This window comes from Pleurodeles waltl, chromosome 4_1, assembly GCF_031143425.1.
Source record: "Pleurodeles waltl isolate 20211129_DDA chromosome 4_1, aPleWal1.hap1.20221129, whole genome shotgun sequence".
NCBI classification, from domain to species: Eukaryota; Metazoa; Chordata; class Amphibia; order Caudata; family Salamandridae; genus Pleurodeles; species Pleurodeles waltl.
The window spans coordinates 32,884,228-32,909,815 of NC_090442.1; the positions used below are offsets into that span (position 1 = coordinate 32,884,228).

The 25,588-nt window shown below is 48.6% G+C and overlaps 1 protein-coding gene across 1 annotated transcript in view; it reads right to left on the reverse strand.

The window, feature by feature from the left end:
- Positions 1-209: 209 nt before the first annotated feature.
- The window catches only part of LOC138286958 (uncharacterized), an 878,316-nt gene continuing 852,937 nt past the window's right edge, over positions 210-25,588 (reverse strand). The window contains 1 exon segment of the mRNA XM_069227330.1: positions 210-1,482. Within this exon segment, the coding sequence (XP_069083431.1) occupies positions 210-1,482 (1,273 nt within the window).

Genomic DNA, 25,588 nt, shown 5'->3' on the forward strand with positions numbered 1-25,588 from the left:
TGGCGGTAAACACCGCCATGAAAAGGCTGGCGGTAAAGGGGACTTAGGGTGCCCCTGGGGGCCCCTGCACTGCCCATGCACTTGGCATGGGCAGTGCAGGGGCCCCCAGGCACAGCCCCATCGCGCATTTCACTGCCTGAAATACGGGCAGTGTAATGCGCAACAGGTGCTGCTGCACCCACTGTACTTCAACATTGCCGCCAGCTCTATTACGAGCCGGCTTCAATGTCAATGTGGCTTGTCCACTGGCCCAGCGGAAATGTAAAAATAGGGTGCCATGGATACCGCCAGCACTGTTCATACAATTCACTGCACTTCAATGTTTTTTCTCCTGTGTGCATTCGCTGATGATTCCTTAATGCTGAAGAGTCACTAAAACTACTGCCGGATTCACTACAATTTTAAGGATTTTCCCCCGTGTGTGTGCGCTGATGTCTATGTAGGTGTGATACCTTACTAAAGCTCTTCCCACATTCACTGCACTTGAATGGTATTTCCCCTGTGTGTGTTCGCTGATGAGTCCCTAATGATGAAGCATAACTAAAAGTGCTGCCACATTCACTGCATTTGAATGGCTTTTCCACTGTGTGTGTTCGTTGATGATTCCTTAATGATGAAGAGTAAATAAAAGCGCTGCCACATTCACTGCACTTGAATGGTTTCTCCCCTGTGTGTGTTCGCTGATGTCTTTTTAGGTTTGATAAGTGACTAAAGCTCTTCAGACATTCATTGCACTTGAATGGTTTTTCCCCAGTGTGTGTTCGCTGATGAATCCTGAACGATGAAGAGTAAATAAAAGCGCTGCCACATTCACTGCACTTGAATGGCTTTTCCCCTGTGTGTGTGCGCTGATGTCTTTTTAGGTCTGATAACTGACTAAAGCTCTTCACACATTCACTGCACTTGAATGTTTTTTCCCCTATGTGTGTTCGCTGATGAATCACTAAAGATGAAGCACAACTAAAAGCTCTGCCACATTCATTGCACTTGAAGGGCTTTTCCCCAGTGTGTGTTTGCTGATGTCTTTTTAGGTTTGATAAGTGACTAAAGCTCTTCAGACATTCATTGCACTTGAATGGTTTTTCCCCAGTGTGTGTTCGCTGATGAATCCTTAATGATGAAGAGTAAATAAAAGCGCTGCCACATTCACTGCACTTGAATGGTTTCTCCCCTGTGTCTGTTCGCTGATGTCTTTGTAATTGTGATGACATACTAAAGCACTTTGCACATTCACTGCACTTGAATGGTTTCTCCCCTGTGTGTGTTCGCCGATGTTTTTGTAATTGTGATTCCCCTGTGTGTGTTTGCTGATGTCTTTGTAATTGTGATGACATACTAAAGCACTTTGCACATTCACTGCACTTGAATGGTTTCTCCCCTGTGTGTGTTCGCTGATGTCTTTGTAATTGTGATGACATACTAAAGCACTTTGCACATTCACTGCACTTGAATGGTTTTTCCCCTGTGTGTGCTTGCTGGTGTCTTCGTAGGTGTGATGACATACTAAAGCACTTTGCACATTCACTGCACTTGAATGGTTTTTCCCCTGTGTGTGTTTGCTGATGAATCCTGAGTTGTGAAGAATCACTAAAACTACTTTCACATTCGGTGCAATGGTATGGATTTTCCCCTGTGTGTGTTTGATGATGTCTTTGGAGGTGTGATGATTGACTAAAGCTCTTCACGCATTCACTGCACTTGTATGGTTTTTCCCCTCTGTGTGTTTGCTGATGTCTCTGTAAGTCTGGTATTTGAGTGATGCTCTTCACACAATCACTGGACTTGAATGTTTTTTTTTTCTGTGTGAGTTTTCTGATGGTGCTTTAATTGAGATGAGAAACTAAAACTCTCACTAAATGTCTATGATTTGTTTTTCTTGGTTAGCGTCTGTGGTCGGTTATATATTTGTCTACAGCCCAAGTCTGTGCTTCCTAATGAGCCATTAGGCTGATAAAGCACTTGCACGTTTGATTTCTGAATTAAAACTAACGTTCAATAGCCATTAAATACATGCCACACTCATAATATATATAAAATATATTGTAGGTGGTTGTGACTTTAGATTGGATTATGGCTATGCACGCTTGCGGGTAAAGATTAATCTCCCTTCTGGCCGGTGCAAATTGGAACAGTCTGTTGTATTGTAGACAGCAAAACTCCTCTTCTCTTCTACCCCTCCGTTGTTTGGCTCCACTCTGTTGGGCTTTTCTCTGGTTGCTGTGATTTGGCCAGGAAGAGTTTAGAATACACGCAGAGCATTGAATGATGGTCTGTTCTCACTTTAGAAAACAAAGCACTGCTGTAACATCATACTGATGACATGACCAAAGCTGGTGTTGGACACGTGTTTATACAAGAGGTAGGTTGTTGTTGTTGCTGCCTTCATTTTCAAGCAGTCATTTCTTCGTCTTGTGGTGTTGAGGTGCACAGCTCAAACTCTTATATCCCCTGAATTGCCCTTAAATGCTTCTTCCAGGATCAGTTTATGTGCAAGTTTCTCAGTTGCTGTCTGTATTGATGTTTTCCTGAATACCGGAGCTCATTGTTGGTGACTGTTCTTTGCAGATCTGCAGTTTTATCTTCTTTATTCATAATAATGTCATGCATTCAAGGCTTATTTTCTGTTGGATGTGAAGATATTAAAAATTACTAAATGGAAATGTGAATACACAATATTGAACTGGTTGTAAATTACATCTCTACTTTACCGTCTTTGAAACTTAGCAAGGAATACTTCACCATACACGGATATTTAACTAAAAGTGTTGTTGAACATGTCACATCGTATTAACTTCGGAAAAGGAGGTGATTTACCAGCGTTCACAGAGTAACTAAGAAAAGGAAGGACGCTCACGGAGTGCCTATGTCACAACGTATTAACTTCCGAAAAGGGGGTGATTTACCAGCGTTCACAGAGTAACTTAGTAAAGGAAGGACGCTCACGGAGCGCCTGTGTGCTACATCTCACATGGTATTAACCTCTGAAAAGGAGGTGATTTACCAGTGTTCCCAGAGTAACTTAGTAAAGGAAGGACGCTCATGGAGCACCTATGTGGTACTGGCGCAGCTTTAGGTATATGCACATGGATTAGATTTAATTTAAAGAATTGATTGCGGAAAAACAGAGGGATCAGGATGGGCTGCTGTTATTTAATAACTCTTCAGGCAATATATAACAAAGGTAACTCTTCAGGAAGTATATAACAAAAATACCTCAATTCACACACTTCAAATAAATGCTTCCCTGTTCACATTGGATCAGCTCAAATGCCAACTCCTGTCTTCACCTTACTGTTCATCAAGTCACCTTTGACACTTTCAAAAGCTCTCCTGGTTCAAGCATTACTGTTTTTTTCTAACCTGAAAGATTGGAGCATTATTGCGAGTTGAGGTGGGCTACCTATTGCCATAACACCTGCCCATCTCCCTCAAACTAGCAGAGCTTATAGTGCCTGATTCTGGCCCTGAAAGACAACTTAAAAAGATGCAGCTCCTTCCAGGGCCTTTTTGTAAAACGGAATGAGGGGTTGATTGTAACGCCCGACCTTTACATTATCTGCACAAATAAGGCAAACAAACATTCATTCATATAATTTATTATTCAACAATATCAGTCATTAAGAGAATCCATCACAACTAATAATTCACCGGATATATCCCCGCAACGGATGTGTGCATATTAACCTTTTTCCTCTTTTTCTGCCTTCACATGGTATCTGACTTAATGTTGTAAGTTTGGGACCTAGGATGCTCCTTTGTTGTGACTGGATGGGCATTGGGCAGATCGGTGTGAGTTATCCACCGGTGAGGCTGCATTTCTACCTTTCCATATTTCTTATATTCAAGTTTACCTAATTTCCTTTCCTTCAGCTCCCTTACGTCTGGACACTCACTCTGCAGCGTTCAGCAGAAGTCAGATAATGGCCTCGAAGTTAAGAGGCCACGGATGTCAGCATAGGGATTACAAGCTTATTTTTGGAAGCTCGCCTGTGAGGTACAAACAGAGGAGGCACATAGGTATTTGTCTATGAGGTACAAACAGAGAAGGTGCACCGGTAGGTGCTTAGGAGGAACAAAAGAGGTGCAGAGGTAGGTGCGAATGAGGTACAAACAGAGGAGGCGCACAGGTAGGTGTTCATGAGGTACAAACAGAGGAGGCGTACAGGTAGACGTGTATGAGTTACAAACATAGAAGGTGCATAGGTAGGTGCATGTGAGGTAGAAACAGGAGGTGCACATGTAGGGGCTTATGAGCTACAAACAGAGGAGACACACAGGTAGGTGCCTATCAAGTACATAGAGAGACGGTGCAGAGGTAGGTGTTTCTGAGGTATAAACAGAGGAGGCGCACAGGTAGATGCTTATGAGCTACAAACAGAGGAGGTTCACATGTAGATGCCTATGAGGGAGTGAATGTTTGATTTGTTCCGTATTCCTTCCATCATCTGTTCTTTTTGCTTTTGTCGTCCGAAGGTCAGACACTAGACTACCTCTGCTCCAGCCGGTAGCGCCTCTCTTTGACCCCTTGTCAACTTCAGATGTGATGCTCTCTGCCCCATCCTTCTGGGAAGCGCTGGCAAGTTGGGAATTCTCTCACTCTTCCAGTCTTTGCCAAGGAAATAGCACTATTGATGCCCATGTGAAACGTGTGTGTCTATGGGGTATGCATAGGCACTTGGCTCTACCTGTTCTTTCTGTACATAGGAGGCGTGCACCCTGCACTCAATCCACCCACATTTCAATCTGCGTTTTGCCTGCTACGTAGTGGAAAGGTGTTAACCAAATGTAATTACCATACAGCATGGCCAACAACAGTACAAACTTCCCCATATGCGATAAAGACTAAAGAATAGCTGGCAGTAGCATACACTTTGTCACACCCCCAGAATAATTACATGTGTAATCTGACTGATTGATGGAACGTTTGCAGTTTTTTTTTTCACCACCATCTTTATTACATTTTGTTCGCATTGAACATAATTTCCGCTTAGTGGGAGAGAAAAATCAGGTAAAATTGCTAAAAAAACGATAAGACAGCAACTGTAAAAGAAAATTGCAATTTTTGCTGTTTAGTACCGAGACGTTAGGTTACACCTAATTTTCTTATTTTTTTCCCCCCAAAAAATGTACCTGATTTGCTTCTAACCTAGGCACAATTTGACAAATCTAAACAAAATCTGGCATAAAACTGGAATTTATTTTTTAGTCCAGTTCGATCTGCTGATAACTGTGGCACAGTTTGATAAATCGGCACAGAAATTAGCAGAGTATTAGGACACTTGTAATAGGCCTCAAGAAAATGACAGAAGGCCTACTCTGATCAACACACGACGTAGAAAACAGATGTGCAGAAGTGTACATGATACATGAAAAGTACAAGCCTCGGTTTGAATACAATGATCACGTAGGGATGCAGGGACAGAAAGGAGAATGAGGAGAGAGGCCAGGTGCAGGGTAAAAGCAGTCACAGTCCGACTTCGCATGCCATAGATAATTTAGAAGGACTCATACACAAAGCAGAGTCTGAGCCACTTTCTGATACCAGGGTTAGGAGAAGGGATACATCATGACAGGCTGAAAGGGAGACACTGCACTAGATGTTTGTGTTTCAAGGTTGGCAGGGAGTGGCAGACAGACTGTAAAACTTCAAAGTTGGTAGACGTGTAGGGAGGACATATTGATAGAGTTCAAAGGGTAGGATCGAAGGTCACTGTGTATGTAGGAAGATATATATGTATTATATCTGTTATTGCTGAATTTTAGTAACAGGTAGTCAGATAGCGTTTAAAGAATTATAGTCTTTGTTAATTGTAAATGTAATGAAGGAGGTGGAACTTAGGTGCCCACCAAGAGCATAAAAATCGCTGATTGTAAGAGCTGAGTTGAGTGTGGCTTCAGTTACACAACTGTGCTGTACTCCCGGCCATATTTTATTTACTTATAAATATACTCAATTATTATTAGAATTGTGTCACTTCTTTATTTCTGACAAAAACTCAACTACATTTTGGCGAATGGCAGCCAGGAGCCCGCTACTTCCTCAAGTCCCTGGATGCAGCTGAAGGAAGCACCGCCGGTGACGCTTCAATAGAACATTGCGTCAAACCAGGTGAGAATTACACCTGTCTGTTCAAGCGGACGGATGAAATTCCAGAGCCTGCTTACCTAAAAAGTAGGAGGGGTTGGGCTTCGAACTCTGATAGTTAAAAGTGCATAATTCTGTTGTAATTGTAGTATGTGGAAGTAAGTGCATGCAGGATTTGTGTGTTTTTTAAATAATATAATGTTGATGTAGAAATGACATGTGATATCCCGGCCAGGCTGGAAGACACACTATTGCCCATATTATGGCAATGGCGGTAAATCCCACTTACCGCTACGCTGACTACTGACAACATACCGCTGCAGTGGCAGATATCCGTATATCATGACACACACACACACCAATACGTCACTATTTAGCCACACACACAAGTCCACCACACCAAAGGTCAGTGATAAACCGGCGGTATCAAAACCCACACCGTTACGCCAAAAGAACAACGCCCATCACATTATGACCCACGAATCACCACAGCGGACATTCAATGGCGGTAAACCATTGGCGGTACATACCGCCACGCTCAAAATACACACACACATACCAAGCAGCACAACATTGGACAATTCAAGCTACACACACTTGACACCCATACACACACCACATCCACACACACACCACTATAAAATACACACCCACAGTACCCACAACCCTTTACCATTACAAACAATTGCGACAAGATAGACACCACGACCACAGACAAGACCAGAGCCACACACCACCATCACCTATACACCACCCACGCACCTCACAACATGTAGGAAGGGTTGTGTTGAGTGAAATAACATCCACGTTATTTCACAGCCATTTTTCACTGCACTTAAGTAACTTATAAGTCACCTATATGTCTAACCCTCACGTAGTGAAGGTTAGGTGCAAAGTTACTAAGTGTGAGGGCACCCTGGCACTAGCCAAGGTGCCCCCACATAGTTCAAGGCAATTTCCCTGGACTTTGTGAGTGCGGGGAAACCATTGCACGCGTGCACTACACATGGATCAATACCTATATGTAGCTTCACAATGGTAACTCCGAATATGGCCATGTAACATGTCTAAGATCATGGAATTGTCCCCACATGCCAAATCTGGTATTGGGGTGCCAATCCCATGCATCTCCTGGGCTCCAGCATGGTCCCAGGGTACTGCCAAACTAGCTCTCTGTGGTTTTCACTGCAGCTACCGCTGCTGCCAACCCACAGACAGGCGTCTGCCCTCCTGGGGTCTGGGCAGCCCAGTCCCAGGAAGACAGAACAAAGTATTTCCTCTGAGAGAGGGTGTTACAACCTCTCCCTTTGGAAATAGGTGTTAAGGGCCTGAGAGGAGTAGCCTCTCCTGGCCTCTGGGAATGCTTTGAAGGGCACAGATGGTGCCCTCCTTGCATAAACCAGTCTACACCGGTTCAGGGATCCCCCAGCCCCTGCTCTGGCGTGAAATTGGACAAAGGAAAGGGGAGTGACCACTCCCCTTTCCATCACCACCCAGGGGTGGTGCTCATAGCTCCCCTAGTGTGTCCCAGACCTCTGCCATCTTGAATGCAGAGGTGTGAGGGCACAATGGAGACATCTGAGTGGCCAGTGCCAGCAGGTGACATCAGAGACCCCTCCTGATAGGTGCTTACCTGGTTAGGTGGCCAATCCTCCTCTGAGGGCTATTTCGAGTCTCTCATGTGGGTTTCTCGTCAGATAACGAATGCAAGAGCTCACCAGAGTTCCTCTGCATCTCCCTCTCTGACTTCTGCCAAGGATTGACCACTGACTGCTCCAGGACGCCTGCATAACTGCAACAAAGTAGCAAAAAGACTACCAGCAACATTGTAGCGCCTCATCCTGCTGGCTTTCTCAACTGTTTCCTGGTGGTGCATGCTCTGAGGGCTGTCTGCCTTCACACTGCACTGGAAGCCAAGAAGAAATCTCCAGTGGGTCGACAGAATCTTCGCTCTGCTAACGCAGGCACCAAACGTCTGCATCACCGGTCCTCTGGGTCCCCTCTTGTAGGAAAGTACCATCTTGCCTGGCAAGTTACCCCCATATTTCACTGTATATATGTTGTTTTAGTGTATGTGTCACTGGGACCCTGCCAGCCAGGGCCCCAGTGCTCATAAGTGTGTCCTGTATGTGTTCCCTGTGTAATGACTAACTATCTCACTGAGGCTCTGCTAACCAGAACCTCAGTGGTTATGCTCTCTCTGCTTTCCAAATTGTCACTAACAGGCTAGTGACTAATTTCACCAATTCACATTGGCATACTGGAACACCCTTATAATTCCCTAGTATATGGTACTAAGGTACCCAGGGTATTGGGGTTCCAGGAGATCCCTATGGGCTGCAGCATTTCTTTTGCCACCCATAGTGGCTGACTATTCTTACACAAGCCTGCCAGTGCAGCCTGAGTGAAATAACGTCCACGTTATTTCACAGCCATTTACCACTGCACTTAAGTAACTTATAAGTCACCTATACGTCTAACCTTCACCTGGTGAAGGTTGGGTTCAAAGTTACTTAGTGTGTGGGCACCCTGGCACTAGCCAAGGTGCCCCCACATCGTTCAGGGCAAATTCCCCGGACTTTGTGAGTGCGGGGACACCATTTCACATGTGCACTATACATAGGTCACTACCTATGTATAGCGTCACAATGGTAACTCCGAACATGGCCATGTAACATTTCTAAGATCATGGAATTGTCACCCCAATGCCATTCTGCCACTGATGAGACAATTCCATGATCCCCCGGGTCTCTAGCACAGAACCCGGGTACTGCCAAACTGCCTTTCCCGGGGTTTCACTGCAGCTGCTGCTGCCAACCCCTCAGACAGGTTTCTGCCCTCCTGGGGTCCAGCCAGGGCTGGCCCAGGAAGGCAAAACAAAGGACTTCCTCAGAGAGAGGGTTTTACACCCTCTCCCTTTGGAAATAGGTGTCAGGGCTGGGGAGGAGTAGCCTCCCCCAGCCTCTGGAAATGCTTTGATGGGCACAGATGGTGTCCATCTCTGCATAGGCCAGTCTACACCGGTTCAGGGATCCCCCAGCCCTGCTCTGGCGCGAAACTCGACAAAGGAAAGGGGAGTGACCACTCCCCTGACCTGCACCTCCCAGGGGAGGTGCCCAGAGCTCCTCCAGCATGCCCCAGACCTCTGCCATCTTGGATTCAGAGGTGTGCTGGCACACTGGACTGCTCTGAGTGGCCAGGGCCAGCAGGTGACGTCAGAGACTCCTTCTGATAGGCTCTTACTTTTCTTACTAGCCTATCCTCCTTCCTAGGTAGCCAAACCTCCTTTTCTGGCTATTTAGGGTCTCTTCTTTGGGGAATTCTTGAGATACCGAATGCAAGAGCTCACCAGAGTTCCTCTGCATCTCCCTCTTCACCTTCTGCCAAAGGATCGACCGCTGACTGCTCAGGACGCCTGCAAAACCGCAACAAAGTAGCAAAGACGACTACTGCAACCTTGTATCGCTTCATCCTGCCGGCTTTCTCGACTGTTTCCTGGTGGTGCATGCTCTGGGGGTAGCCTGCCTCCTTCTTGCACCAGGATCTCTGAAGAAATCTCCTTTGGGTCGATGGAATCTTCCACCTGCAACCGCAGGCAACAAAAGACTGCATCACTGGTCCTCTGGGTCACCTCTCAGCACGACGAGCGTGGTCTCCTCATCCAAGTGGCGACATCCTGGTCCCTCCTGGGGCACAGCAGCATCCAAAAACCCTAACCGCGACCCTTGCAGCTAGCAAGGCTTGTTTGCGGTCTTTCTGCGTGGGAACAACTCTGCAAGCTTCTTCACGACGTGGGACATCCATCCTCCAAAGGGGAAGTTCCTAGTCCTCTTCGTTCTTGCAGAACCCAAAGCTTCTTCCATCCGGTAGCAGCTTCCTTGCACCCTCAGCTGGCATTTCCTGGGCATCTGCCCACTCTCGACACTGTCGCGACTCTTGGACTTGGTCCCCTTCTCTTATAGGTACTCAGGTCCCGAAATCTACTGTTGTTGCTTTGCTGGTGTTGGTTTTCGTTGCAGAATCCCCCTATCACGACTTCTGTGCTCTCTGGGGGTTGTAGGTGCACTTTACACCTACCTTACAGGGTCTTGGGCAGGGCTATTTTTCTAACCCTCACTGTTTTCTTACAGTCCCAGCAACCCTCTACAAGCTCACATAGGTTTGGGGTCCATTCGTGGTTCGCATTCCACTTTTGGAGTATATGGTTTGTGTTGCCCCTATACCTATGTGCTCCTATTGCAATCTATTGTAACTTTACACTGCTTGCATTACTTCCTTTTGCTATTACTGCATATTTTTGGTATTGTGTACATATATCTTGTGTATATTTCTCATCCTCATACTGAGGGTACTCACTGAGATACTTTTGGCATATTGTCATAAAAATAAAGTACCTTTATTTTTAGTATATCTGTGTATTGTGTTTTCTTATGATATTGTGCATATGACACCAGTGGTATAGTAGGAGCTTTACATGTCTCCTAGTTCAGCCTAAGCTGCTTTGCCATAGTTACCTTCTATCAGCCTAAACTGCTAGAAACACCTCTTCTACACTAATAAGGGATAACCGGACCTGGCACAAGGTGTAAGTACCTCTGGTACCTACTACAAGCCAGGCCAGCCTCCTACACCTCTCATCTTCACAAGTGTAGTCCCTGGAACACAGGAGCTGTATCCAAGTTACCCCGGCAGTCCAGTGGTCCATCTGTCCAAATTTGGTGGAGGTAAGTCCTTGCCTCCCCATGCCAGACAGTAATCCTGTGTGCTGAGTGATCTGCAGCTGATACGGCTTCTGTGCATTTTTGCAAGGAATGCTTCATGCACAGCACAGCCCAGGTCCCCAGCACTCTGTCCTGCATTGCTCAACTCGCTGAGTTGACCACCGGCTTCGTGGGACCCTCCTTTGTAGTGTTGAGACGACCGCCGTGCTGAGATTTCTTAAACCCCTGTTCAAGTGCTTCTCCGGGTGCTGCCTGCTTCTGCGTGGGCTTTCTGTGTTGCTGAGCGCCCCCTCTGTCTCCTCCTCCAAGGAGCGACCTCCTGGTCCTTCCTGGGCCCCAGCAGCACCCATTTTCTTCAACCACGACCTTTGCAGCTAGCATGGCTTGTTTGCTGTCTTTCTGCGTGGAAACAACTCTGCATCCTCCAGCACACCATGGCACATCTTCTGTGCAAAGGAGAAGTTCCTGGCATCTTCCGTTGTTGCAGAATCTTCAGCTTCTTCCACCCGGAGACAGCCATTTTGCACCTTCATCCGGGATTTAGTGTGCTCCTGCCCCCCCGGACACTTTCGTGACTCTTGGACTTGGTCCCCTTCCTTTACAGGTCCTCAGGTCCAGGAATCCGTCTTCAGTGTTTTGCAGTCAGTTGTTGTCTTTGCAGAATTTCCTATCACAACTTTAGTGTGTTTCTGGGGAAGTAGGGTAACTTTACTCCTACTTTTCAGGGTCTTGGGGTGGGGTATCTTGGACACCCTTAGTGTTTTCTTACATTCCCAGTGACCCTCTACACACTACATCAGGCCTGGGGTCCCTAGGTATTTCACATTCCACTTTCTTAGTACATGGTTTGTGTTGCCCCTAGGCCTACTGCATCCTCTTATATTCTACAGTGTTTGCACTCCTTTTCTGTTTGCTTACCTGATTTTGGTTTGTGTGTATATTTTGTGTATTTTACTTACCTCCTAAGAGAGTATATCCTCTGAGATATTTTTGGCACATGGTCACTAAAATAAAGTACCTTTATTTTTAGTAACTCTGAGTATTGTGATTCTTATGATATAGCGCCATATGATATAAGTGGTATAGTAGGAGCTTTGCATGTCTCCTAGTTCACCCTAAGCTGCTCTGATAATGCTACTTCTATCAGCCTAAGCTGCTAGAACACTACTAATCTACTAATAAGGGATAACTGGACATGGCACAAGGTGTAAGTACCATCAGGTACCACCTATAAGCCAGGCCAGCCTCCTACACAACACAGACCCCAAAACATCACCCTACACACCCTCACCAACACTACTTACACAACACCCATGGCACCACAACGACACCCCAGATTCTCTCAGGAGGAGCTAAGGGGCATGCTGGAGGAAATCATCCGGGTAGAGCCACAGCTATTTGGAGTACAGGTGCAGCAGATATCCATTGCTAGGAAGATTGAGCTATGGTGGAGGATCGTGGACAGGGTCAACGCCGTGGGACAGCACCCCAGAACAAGGGATGACATCAGGAAGAGGTGGAACGACCTACGGGGGAAGGTACGTTCCATTGCAGCAAGACACCAGCTTGCTATACAGAGGACTGGCGGTGGGCCCCCACCTCCTCCCCCACAACTAACAACATGGGAGGAGCAAGTCTTGGCAATCATGCATGCTGAGGGCCTGGCAGGAGTTAGAGGAGGACTGGACTCTGGTAAGTCAACTCTTTACTACTTTCACCCCCTACCTTCATGCCATCACATACCCCTACCCTCACCCTCACTCCCATCACTCCACCACTTCCCACACACCCCACCATCACATCTCACTCATCCCAATGCCAAGCCCTGCATGCCATACCAATGCATGGACACCACTCACAGACCTGCATGGACACCTATCACTAAAGCATGCACACTAGAGAGAATCAGCTAGCCCACCACATACAACTCCCACATGTTAGAGCAGCCAGGGCACATACAACCAAAGAGGGAAAGCCATCCATGCACAATATGTCACACACAGAAACAATAACACTGCATTTACATCCCCACAGGTATCCGAGCCAATGTCAGCGGAGAAGAGGTGCCAGCAATTTCCAGTCCCCACACAGATGAGGCCCACAGTGATGACAGCAGCTCTGGCACTCACCAAGATCCTGGGAGCATACTAACATTCCCAGGATACGCTGGGCCAGATCCTGGACAACGTGCAGGAGAACAGGAGGCTGCAGGAGGGACAGTACCAGGGGATCAGGGAGGAATTGAAGGCCATCAACACCACCCTGGTCTCCATTGCAGGTGTGCTGGCAGACATGGCCAACACTATGAGGGAGGCAGTCTTACAACAGCGGGCCCCTGCCACTAGCCAGTCAACTGAACTGCCCTCCGCTTCTGCTGCCGATAGTGGACAGGAGGGCCTGCCAGAGGACCAACAGGCCACCAGCACCCCTCCCCCTGCAGAAGGAGAACCACCCTGCAAACATTCCCTGCGATCCAGGCAGAAGCCAGAGACTATTGCCAAGACCCCTGCCAGGAAATAAGACTCTCCTGATTCTCACCCTTCTGTCCCACTCCGTCACCCTGTCCACCTTGAACTGCCATTGCTCCCCTTCCTATGCCCCCTTGAACAATGCACTTTTGCTACAAATAGACTCGAACAATACCCTGGACTTTCCTCCATCATCACCCTGGCCCATTGCACTTCCCCCTTTTCTTCTTAACATTGCAATAAACACACTTTGAAAAAATACAAGTATGGAGTATGTGAAATGATTTAAGTATGTATTCTTTTAACAAGGTTCAAACATTGCAAATCAACTGTACAGTAATGTGCACATAGGATAGACCTGTAGTTAGCTGCAGTGAACACACCAGGAGCGATAGTGGGGCACCAACATCTGCAAAACGATTTGCCAAAGGGTACAGTGAGTGGACATAGAAGTGTGAAATCACAGCCTGCCAGTGGCAATGTGAATCTCCATCTCCAGCCTCCTCCTCCTGCAGAAAAGGCACATGGTGTCTCAAGGCAAGGTTATGCAACATGCAACATACCACGATTCTCTGGCAGACCTTCTTGGGTGAGTAGCACAGGGATCCTGTTAGATGGAGGCACCGAAATCTGGCCTTCAGGAGGCCAAAGGTACGTTCAGTTATCCTTCTTGTTCGCCCATGTGCCTTATTGTAATGTTCCTCTGCCCTTGTCCTGGGATTCCTCACAGGGGTCAGTAGCCATGATAGGCTGGGGTAACCAGAGTCACCTGCAAATATTGAGGGACAACATTTAGCCACACACTATCCCTTATGGCCCACACCATACCCATACACCAACATCCACTGGGTGGGAACCAGGGCTCACTTATTAGCCTCACCCGGTGCCTCTGTAGTTGGCCCATCACATTTGGAATGCTGCTATTCTTCAGGATAAAGGCATCATGCATAGACCCAGCATTGACGTGGGGGGTGTACTGGTCCGCCAGGCACACCATCTGAACATCCATTGAGTGAAAACTCTTTCGATTTCTGAACACCTGTTCGTTTTGTAGAGGGGGGACAAATGCAATATGTGTTCCATTAATCGCCCCAATGATGTTGGGGATATGTCCCATTGCACAGAAGTCAGCCAAATCCTCCACCTGGGGGAAAACAATGTAGCTGCACATGTGTTTAATCAGGGCAGACAACACTCTGATCAGCACTATTGAGAACACTGGCTGTGACATTCCTGCTGCCAAGCCCACTGTCACTTGGAAGGAGCCAGTTGCCAGGAAATGGAGCACTGATAGCACTTGCACAAGAAGGGGGATCCCAGTGGGGTGACGGATAGCAGATATCAGGTCAGGCTTCAGTTGGGTACACTGCTCCATGATTGTGGCCCTGTCAAGTCTGTAGGTGAGGATGATGTGCGTGTCCTCCATTGTTGCCAAGTCTACCAGGGGTCTGTATACAGGGGTATGTCTCCATCTCCTATTCATCCGCAGCGGTAGCAATCTATGGGGCAAAAGAGTGAGGAGCCGGTCATAAACTGTACATTGTTGCCACAACAGTACAATGCATGATGTTAATTTGAAATGTATAAGTGGCATTTGTCCTGTATGTACAATTGTGAACTGTGACGCAGTTATAATCCAGAGCCTGCCCCCTCCATGAAATGGCATCCGCCTGTCATGTGTGGATGGACAGGTGGAAGTGAGGTAATTCCGCTGACGTTGTGCGCCGTTGCGGGAGGCGGTCGGGAACCGCCGTGCATCGCCTCATTTGATAATATTCGGCCCTATGGGGTACAGTGGCCAATTGTGATGCACGCCGGCGGTGACGGTATGCACCGCCGCAAACGTCACTGCCATTTTCTATCTGTTCATTCACTTGCTACCTGACCTTCAACAGGAGAGGACCTACACTGCATGTGCTGCTGTGACCTGTGTCTGGAACCTACCATGGCCCGTGTGACTGGGAAAAGGGCCCCTGCCTTCACCTTGGCAGAGTTGGAGCGACTAGTGGATGGGGTCCTACCCCTATACGGACTGCTGTATGGGCCTCCAGACCAACAGGTGAGTACACTGTGAGCACGATGCATGGGGCATGAATGCATGGAGTGGTGTGTGTGAAGGCCTCGTGTGGGGGGGTTTGGTGGATGTCCCCTGGGCGGCGTGCAGCTTGTGTGCTGGGCCATGTCTGTGCAAATGGGGGTGGGAAGGGGTATGGTGGGCCATGAGTGTAACAGGCAGGACGGTCTGACTAATACCTTTCTCTGTGTGTATCTCTCTGCAGGTCAGCGCCCATCAAAAGAAGGGTATATGGCGTGCCATCGCCAAGGACGTGTGGACCCTGGGGGTCTATGGCAGGCGGAGCACCCACAGTCGGAAACGGTGGGAGGACCCGAGACGCTGGGCACGTAAGACGGTGGAGGCCCAGCTGGGGATGGCTTCCCAAAGAGGAATGGGTGCCCGTCGAACCCTGACCCCCCCTGATGGCCCGCATACTGGCAGTGGCCTATCCAGAGCTGGATGGGCACTTGAGGGCATCACAGCAGCCACAAGGGGGTGAGTATAGTGCCCATCATTAGTACTTACGCATGGTGGGGTAGTATCCGGGTGGTGGATGTGTGTCTATGGGTGCCCCTAGGCCAGGCCTGACATTGCAGAGTAGGTCCCATGTTGGGCAGGGTTCTGATGTGATATTCCTCCTACCTAGCTTGTATGCATCCACTATTGGGCAGGGCTGTGTGGGTCCCAGGTATGCTGCAGTTGGCGGTATGTGTCCCTCCCCATGCCCTGGTGACTAGCATTGTTACTGGTAGTGCATTGCATAGTGCGTAGGCCTGTTCCCTGTGTGTGATGGTGCTGTGTACACCAACAGTGGTGTTGATGCAGCCATTGATCAAGTGTATCCTTTGTCTCTCCCCCCCCTTGTTGTTTTGTCATCTTGTCCTTATATGCATTAGCATCATCTGGTAGAGGAGCAGAGGCACAGGCGATGGAGGGAGCTGCATCCCACAGAACCCAGGAGGCAGAGTCCACCGACACAGAAGGCTGGCGGAATTCCGGCTACGGTCATGGCGGCGGACGGCAGTAAGGTGGCGCTACTGCCAGCAGCCGCGCCACGCCAGCAGAACACCGCCTACCGTATAATTTTCCATGATACGGCCTGGTGGTGCTTTGCTGGCGGACGTTGCTGCTGGCAGCAGCGGCGCGTCCCGTCTCCTGCCGGAGGGCCCCCTGCAAGCAGGTAAGTCGGGCTCTCCGACAGGAGAGGGGTGTAGGGGGTGTTGTTTGCATGTGTGGGGGTGTGTGTGAATGTGTGAATGCGTGTGTAATGCGTGTGTGCATAAATAGGTGTGAGTGTACGTGTATGTTGTGTTGTGTGAGTGTGCCTGGATGTATGTACGTGAGTGTTGCTGTGAGTGTGTGTGAATGTAGGAATGCGTGGGTGAATGTGTGTATGCGTGTGTGCATGTGTGTGGATGTATGTGCGTGAATGTGTGGATATCTGCGGGGGGTCGGGGGAGGGAGGGGGAGGGTGGGAGAGGACTCTGGGGAGGGGGAGAGGGCGGGGGAGACCCCTATCAGTGCCAGGGAAGGAATTCCCTGGCACTGATAGTGCCTACCGCCATGGTTTCCGTGGCGGTACAGAAACCACAGAAACCATGGCGGTGGGCAGGTTCGTAATGCCATGGGCAGCCTAGAGACGGCTGCCTGGCTAGAGACTGAGGTCTACAGCCCGGCAGTCATTACCGCCGTGGCGGTCAGAATGTTGACTTGGCGGTTTGGCTTTGGCCAAAACGCCAATGTCATAATAGTGGAGGTAGGTACTGCCACCCTATTGGCGGTAATACCTCCACTATTCCACCGACTGTCGGGGTCGTAATGACCCCCCATGTGTATCAGTGGATAACCTAGGAGAATAGCTCCTGGAAGACACACTAGGGGGGTCATTACAACCTCGGGGGTCTTTTCACAAGACCGCAGAGGGACCGCTGTGCTGAAGACCACCAGTGATGGCGGTTTTCCGCTCAGCATATTATGACTCTTGGCAGCTCAACATCGTTTTTAGCCATAGTGACGGGCGGCGGTGAAGTGGAGGTTGCTCCACCGCCACACCAACAGAACACCGCCCAGCGAATCACGTCCTGTGATTCTGCGCGGTGGTGTTCTGTTGGCGGTGTGGTGTCGGCCGAGCTGCCCCCATGGCTCCCGTCCCCTCCCGGAGGATCGACGGAACAGGTAAGTCGATCATCCGTTAGGGGAGGGGGTGGGGGGGTGTTGTGTGATGTGTGCGTGCATGGAGGTGTGCGTGGGTGTATGTAGAGGGGGTGTGTAAGTGCGTGTATGCTTGCGGGGTGTTGCGTGTTTTGGGAATGTGTGCGTGTCTGAGTGTGTGTGGATGTTGGCATGTGTGTCGATGTGTGTGTGTGTATGTGTGTTGGTGGTGCCTGCGTGCGTGTCGGGTGTGTATGTGTAAGGTAATGTCGGGGTCGGGGTGGGGAGAGGGGTCCTGCCACCCTTGGGGGGTGGCAGGGGTGGTGGGGGGTGGGGGAGACCCCTATCAGTGCCAGGGAAAGAATTCCCTGGCACTGATAGTGCTTACCGCCATGGATTTCCTGGCGGTTCCTACCGCTGGAAATCCATGCCGATAAGCCGGGTCACAATACCCGCTGTGGTATTGTCTCGGCCACCGGGCTGGAGACCCAGGTCTTCAGCCCAGCGGTCGTCTCTGTCCTGGCGGGCGGAACGGAGAAGTGGCGGATGACCATGGCGGTAACCGCCATGGTCATAATTCCCAAAAAAAGACCGCCAGCCTGTTGGCGGTCTTACCGCCGCTTTAACACCGTCCGCCAGGGTTGTAATGACCCCCTAGGTGTTTTAGCGGATAACCTAGGAGAATAGCTCCTGGATGACGTAGGTGTATGATAGTGGATAACCTAGGGAATAGTTCCTGGAAGGGACAGTTAGCGTCCATTAGGTATCCCCGTTAGGTCCGGAGGGTGAGAGTAGAGAGTGGAGTGAATCAGGTAATGTGTAAAGTCTGACAGGGGGCAAAGTGACGAGCAAGTGGTCGGTGTCCATTGACTTTACCCGGAGCACAGTCAGACCTTTTGTTGAAAATTTGAAAAGTGTAATAATAATGACTAAAATATGTGATGTTAAGAATGTGTAATAAGGATGATAAAAAGAATATGATGTTTCATAATCATAGTGGCAAATTCTCATTCATAATTTAACCTATATTGTGTTATGTAACAATCTATTTCGTCCCCTATAAATGCTCCCACACTTGACATTGAGATAGAAGAAGTGCTATAGGTTAGCGAGATTGACAAAAGAACACATAAAGGGGAAAGAAAGAACATAAGGAGTGGGTGGTAATAAAGAGTACACCGACATATAGGAAGCGTATGTCCTGGGGAAAATCATGGATGCTCCCCTGGAACATATGATAAAAACATTTTTGTCTGCCAAGAAGAAAATACAGAAATATTGTAAGCAATGGTATAGAGATACCAAAGACCATGCTCAGCCATGGCCTAAGGAAGGGATATTTGATGAGGACATAGTTGAACATACATTGACTTACATTAAATCTAAATATCAGAAGCGAAATATCCACGGAAGGGGCTCCAGAGGGACCCCCACCGTATGGTCTCTACCCTATTTGGCCAGCGGCCGGATATCAAGATTCAGTACAGGTCGAATCAGAGGAAGGTGAGACAGAGGTGAAGGAGGCGGAGAGAACGCCTAGCCTAGTCCCGACAGCTCCTCGGGAGAGCATGAACAGAGACGCAAGGGAGGAGCAATACCTAGGGTGCACCGCCTTGGAGAACGGGCAGACAGATTTGAGAATGTTGACCCTCTTCGAAGGCAATGGACTACAGGGCAGATTAGGAGATACATCTGCGAATACATTGAGTGAGGCAGCAGGAGAGTGGATGTTGGAGGAAAGAGAGAAGGAAGAAGATGTAGAAAGGTCACAATAAGATAGATATTTAGAAGAAACAAGAAGGGAAACAGGAGCCGAGGCAGCAGTTGAGGATTGGGATGATGAGTCTGATACGAATAAGGGCACAGCAGGAAGAGACAGAAGCCTGTATAACGTTTGATCCCGTCCTATACAAAGGTTACAATTAATAGCACGAGACTCAGGAGAAATAAAGAGAAAGTAAATTCTAAAAACAACCAAATTTAGGGTGTCACCTATTAAGACGATAGAACAAGAGCAGGGCAGATATTTTTGCCAACCCTTTTCAGATGAATTAGCAGAATGGACTGAAAAAGAGGAGGGAAAACCATGGCTCGACAGGGGTCTTTCCAACTCTATGATTTAGCTATAGCAGAAACCTGTATACGACAGGGACAGGATGCCCCGGGTTGGGATTATCCATACATGCAAGAGTGTCTTGCAGTTTGGGAGATGTACGCCAAAGACAAACCGACTGAAGTAATACGCAGTAACAATCCAGACCCAAGGTTAAGTCATAGGTTAACAGGCTCCCTGCCTATCACTCAACTGCCTCCCATTTTTAAGGGAGGGCAGGCACCAACATACGTACCTTGGCCACAGATGGACAAAGAAAATTTAAAGAGAGCACTGCCCCCACTGTCTGAAGGTGCAGGAAAATGGATAGGAAGTTTTGAAAAACATACTGCTGGAGTGAACCTTGCTCTGGGCGATGTCAAGAGTTTGTTGAGTTCTCTGGCAGGAGATGAGGTAAATACTATATTTACGAGAGCAGGACTTCCTCAAGTTAAGTTTACAAATACACAGTTTGATGGATTTTCCTTTAATAATGTCCGCCAGCATGTTTGGGATGCTCTGCGGTGGACATATCCAGATAGGCCAGATATTGGAGCTCTCATGGCAGAAAGTATTAGGACATCTGAGGACATTGCAGAGTTTATTATGAGAATGAAAGAACGATGGCTACAGGAGGTAGGATGTAATTGGGAGAATACAGGAGGAAATGCACTTTTATTTTAAAATGTGCTGAAGAGAGGTCATTCCACAGACATACAAGTAAATCTAGATGGAGTAGTGGGAATTGAGGCTAAACCCTGGGCAGAAATACAGAATCACATAATACATTATTTTAAATGTAAACAAGAGAAAGATAAAGAGAGAACGGAGCAGGCAGAGAGAGCTACTGCTAAGTTGGTACAACAGAAACTTAAGAAACCAAGTACAGAAGGAGCACTTGTGACAGCACCATCAGCGACTGTCACAACGCCAGTGCAAGGGCTAGTACCAGTAGGACAGGTAGTGAGTGAAACAGTGAGAAGACAAGGAGGTCCGGCAGGAGAACAAGGAGCAATGCAGGGGAGAAGGCAAGGAGGGTACCGAGGGGGTCAGCCATGTTATTTTTGCGGCAGGTCGGGTTATTTTGTAAGGGAATGCAGAATTAAAAGGATGGATGAATGTATGCAGGCGTGGCCCACCTCACAAAGACAAGTAGCGAGGCTGCCGCAGATGCAATGGAGACCAAAGCAATATACAAGACAAGAGTGCCCCCATACCCTTCAAGCTCAGTGTATGACACCTCAGGGGCCACTGCAGCAACATGTGCCCCAGGGTGGCAGTAACACCATAGGTGGACAAGCGTAAGGGCAGGTAGGAGGAGTAGTGGTGCAAGGAGGTAACCCCTTTTGCGCACCACCCCAAGTATCTAGTGGAGCACTGACACCTAATTATGTCCAATGAAAAAGCCCACAGGTAACAACTATGTGTCCAATACTATCTGTAACCCACAGATCAGAGGAGGAACCCACTGTGACGGTAGCCATAGAAGGTGGCCCCTATCAGTTTTTAATTGACACTGGGGCCACCAATTCTTGTATAAATAAAGGAACATTACCACTCTTGTGCAACTCAATGGACACACAAGGGTTTTCTGGGGCTGCCAGATGGGTTCCTTTTACTAATTCTGTAAATATGACTGTGGGGGATGCACAAATTGATGGGCCATTGCTATATTCCCCTGAGTCACCCGTTAACCTTTTGGGTAGAGATCTAATGCGCAAATTGAATATGACCATCTTGTTTTTGGAAGATGGATCGATGGTGTGTTAGACACCTGGTGTCACGCCAGGTAGGATATTATCTCTCATAGCATGTGAAGAATCTAGACAGCAGGTCAGAGCTGTACCAGTGAACACAGAGGATTTTTTGAGGGTCATATACGCTCTGATAGCGCAAACACCAGCACTGCAGGGGAAAACAGTGCAGTTACCAAAAGAATTAGTATTTAGACCATGCGAACCCATAGACCCAATGACAGAACGAGAAATGGTACTGGACATATCAGTTCTTGAACTAAGGCCAACATATGCAGTGTTCGTTGCATTTGACAAAGGACAGGGAATGGGCATCAATAGTGTTCACAGATCCCGGGTGTAGGAGGCTGGACTGGCTTGTAGTGGGTACCAAGGGGTACTTACACCTTGCACCAGGCCCAGGTATCCCTTATTAGTGTAGAGGGGTGTCTAGAAGCTTAGGCAACAAGTCAATGCCGTATCATCCTCCTGCTTCCTCACCCTCCGCATGCTCCGAAAGATCTTCTGTTGGATCCCCGCCGACACCAGAAAGACCGAGACCTACGCCCTCGTCACGAGCCGCCTGGACTACGGCAACACCCTATACGCAGGAACCACCGCTAAACTCCAGAAACGTCTGCAACGAATTCAAAACGCCTCCGCCCGCCTCATCCTCAACATACCCCGCAACAGCCACATCTCCGCCCACCTGAGACACCTGCACTGGCTTCCCGTCAACAAAAGGATCACCTTCCGACTCCTCACCCACGCACACAAAGCCCTCCACAACAAGGGACCCGAATACCTCAACCGCCGCCTCAGTTTCTACACACCCACCCGTCATCTTTGCTCCGCCAACCTCGCTCTCGCCGCCGTCCCTCGCATCCACCGCACCACAGCAGGTGGGAGGTCCTTCTCCTACCTGGCGGCCAAGACATGGAATTCCCTCCCCACCAACCTCAGGACCATGCAGGACCACTCCGCATTCCGGAGACAACTTAAGACCTGGCTCTTCGAGCAGCAGTAACCCCATCCCCCTAGCGCCTTCAGACCCGCACGGGTGAGTAGCGCGCTTTATAAATGTTTATGATTTGATTTGATTTGATAGAAAAGGTAGCTTAGCAGAGCAGCTTAGGCTGAACTAGGAGACGAGTGAAGCTCCAACAGTACCACTAGTGTCATATGCACAATATCATAAGAAAACACAATACACAGATATACTAAAAATAAAGGTACTTTATTTTTATGACAATATGCCAAAGTATCTCACTGAGTACCCTCAGTATGAGGATAGCAAATATACACAAGATATATGTACACAATACCAAATATGCAGTAATAGTAATAGAAAACAGTGCAAACAATGTATAGTCACAATAGAATGCAATGGGGGCACATAGGGATGGGGGCAACACAAACCATATACTCTAGAAGTGGAATGCGAACCACGAATGGACCCCAAACCTATGTGACCTGGTAGAGGGTCGCTGGGACTGTAAGAAAACAGTGAGGGTTAGAAAAAGAGCCCACCCCAAGACCCTGAAAAGTGGGTGCAAAGTGCACTTAAGTTCCCCAAAGAGCACCGAAGTCGTGATAGGGGAATTCTGCAAGGAAGACCAACACCAGCAATGCAACAACGATGGATTTCCTGACGAGACTACCTGTGGAACAAGGGGACCAAGTCCAAAAGTCACGATCAAGTCGGGAGTGGCCAGATGCCCAGAAAATGCCAGCTGTGGGTGCAAAGAAGCTGCCACCGGATGGTAGAAGCTGTGGATTCTGCAAGAACGACAAGGGCTAGAAACTTCCCCTTTGGAGGATGGATGTCCCACGTCGTGAAGAGTCGTGCAGAGGTGTTTCCGTGCAGAAAGACCGCAAACAAGCCTTGCTAGCTGCAAGGGTCGCGGTTAGCGTTTTTGGATGCTGCTGTGGCCCAGGAGGGACCAGGATGTCGCCAATTGCGTGAGGGGACAGAGGGGGCGTCCAGCAAGACAAAGATCCCACTCAGAAGCAAGCAGCACCCGCAGAAGTGCCGGAACAGGCACTACGAAGTGGAGTGTACTGGAGCTCACCCGAAGTCACAAAAGAGGGTCCCACGACGGCAGAGGACAACTCAGGAGGTCGTGCACTGCAGGTTAGAGTGCCGGGGACCCAGGCTTGGCTGTGCACAAATGAAATTCTGGAAGAGTGCACAGGAGCCGGAGTAGCTGCAAAACATGCGGTTCCCAGCAATGCAGTCTAGCGTGGGGAGGCAAGGACTTACCTCCACCAAACTTGGACTGAAGAGTCACTGGACTGTGGGAGTCACTTGGACAGAGTTGCTGAGTTCAAGTGACCTCGCTCGTTGTGCTGAGAGGAGACCCAGAGGACCGGTGATGCAGTTCTTTGGTGCCTGCGGTTGCAGGGGGAAGATTCCGTTGACCCACGGGAGATTTCTTCGGAGCTTCTAGTGCAGAGAGGAGGCAGACTACCCACAGCATGCACCACCAGGAAAACAGTCGAGAAGGCGGCAGGATCAGCGTTACAAGGTCGCAGTAGTCGTCTTTGCTACTTTGTTGCAGTTTTGCAGGCTTCCAACGCGGTCAGCAGTCGATTCCTTGGCAGAAGGTGAAGAGAGAGATGCAGAGGAACTCTGATGAGCTCTTGCATTCGTTATCTAAGGAATTCCCCAAAGCAGAGACCCTAAATAGCCAGAAAAGGAGGTTTGGCTACTTAGGAGAGAGGATAGGCTAGCAACACCTGGAGGAGCCTATCAGAAGGAGTCTCTGACGTCACCTGCTGGCACTGGCCACTCAGAGAAGTCCAGTGTGCCAGCAGCACCTCTCTTTCCAAGATGGCAGAGGTCTGGAGCACACTGGAGGAGCTCTGGGCACCTCCCAGGGGAGATGCAGGTCAGGGGAGTGGTCACTCCCCTTTCCTTTGTCCAGTTTCGCGCCAGAGCAGGGCTGGGGGATCCCTGAACCGGTGTAGACTGGCTTATGCAGAGATGGGCACCATCTGTGCCCATCAAAGCATTTCCAGAGGCGGGGGGAGGCTACTCCTCCCCAGCCCTAACACCTTTTTCCAAAGGGAGAGGGTGTAACACCCTCTCTCTGAGGAAGTCCTTTGTTCTGCCTTCCTGGGCCAAGCCTGGCTGGACCCCAGGAGGGAAGAAACCTGTCTGAGGGGTTGGCAGCAGCAGCAGCTGCAGTGAAACCCCGGGAAAGGTTGTTTGGCAGTACCCGGGTCTGAGCTAGAGACTCGGGGGATCATGGAATTGTCTCCCCAATGCCAGAATGGCATTGGGGTGACAATTCCATGATCTTAGACATGTTACATGGCCATGTTCGGAGTTACCATTGTGACTCTGTACATATGTCGTGACATATGTATAGTGCACGCGTGTAATGGTGTCCCCGCACTCACAAAGTCCGGGGAATTTGCCCTGAACAATGTGGGGGCATCTTGGCTAGTGCCAGGGTGCCCACACACTAAGTAACTTAGCACCCAACCTTTACCAGGTAAAGGTTAGACATATAGGTGACTTATAAGTTGCTTAAGTGCAGTGGTAAATGGCTGTGAAATAACGTGGACGTTATTTCACTCAGGCTGCAAGGGCAGGCCTGTGTAAGAATTGTCAGAGCTCCCTATGGGTGGCAAAAGAAATGCTGCAGCCCATAGGGATCTCCTGGAACCCCAATAACCTGTGTACCTCAGTACCATATACTAGGGAATTATAAGGGTGTTCCAGTATGCCAATGTAAATTGGTGAAATTGGTCACTAGCCTGTTAGTGACAATTTGGAAAGAAATGAGAGCGCATAACCAATGAGGTTCTGGATAGCAGAGCCTCAGTGAGACAGTTAGTCATAACACAGGTAACACATACAGGGCACACTTATGAGCACTGGGGCCCTGGCTGGCAGGGTCCCAGTGACACATACAACTAAAACAACATATATACTGTGAAATATGGGGGTAACATGCCAGGCAAGATGGTATTTTCCTACACCGGGGTCAAATTAAAAGATATTTTAGATGAGGAATTGTTCAGTGAACAACCTTCAGTTGGAACAGTTGTGTTTGAAATGGACATTTCTCTCAGAATGCAGGTGCAGTGCAGGACAGTGTCGAAACATGTGCCGGAGGCAACAATAAAAGAAAGAGATTTGGCTAAGGTACCGGAAGTGTTATGGACAAAGGGACCCCATGATGTGGGATTGATTAAAGGAGCTGAGCCTGTTAAAATTACATTGAAACCAGGAGCCATATTGCCCAGGATACGCCAGTACCCTCTGTCCAAA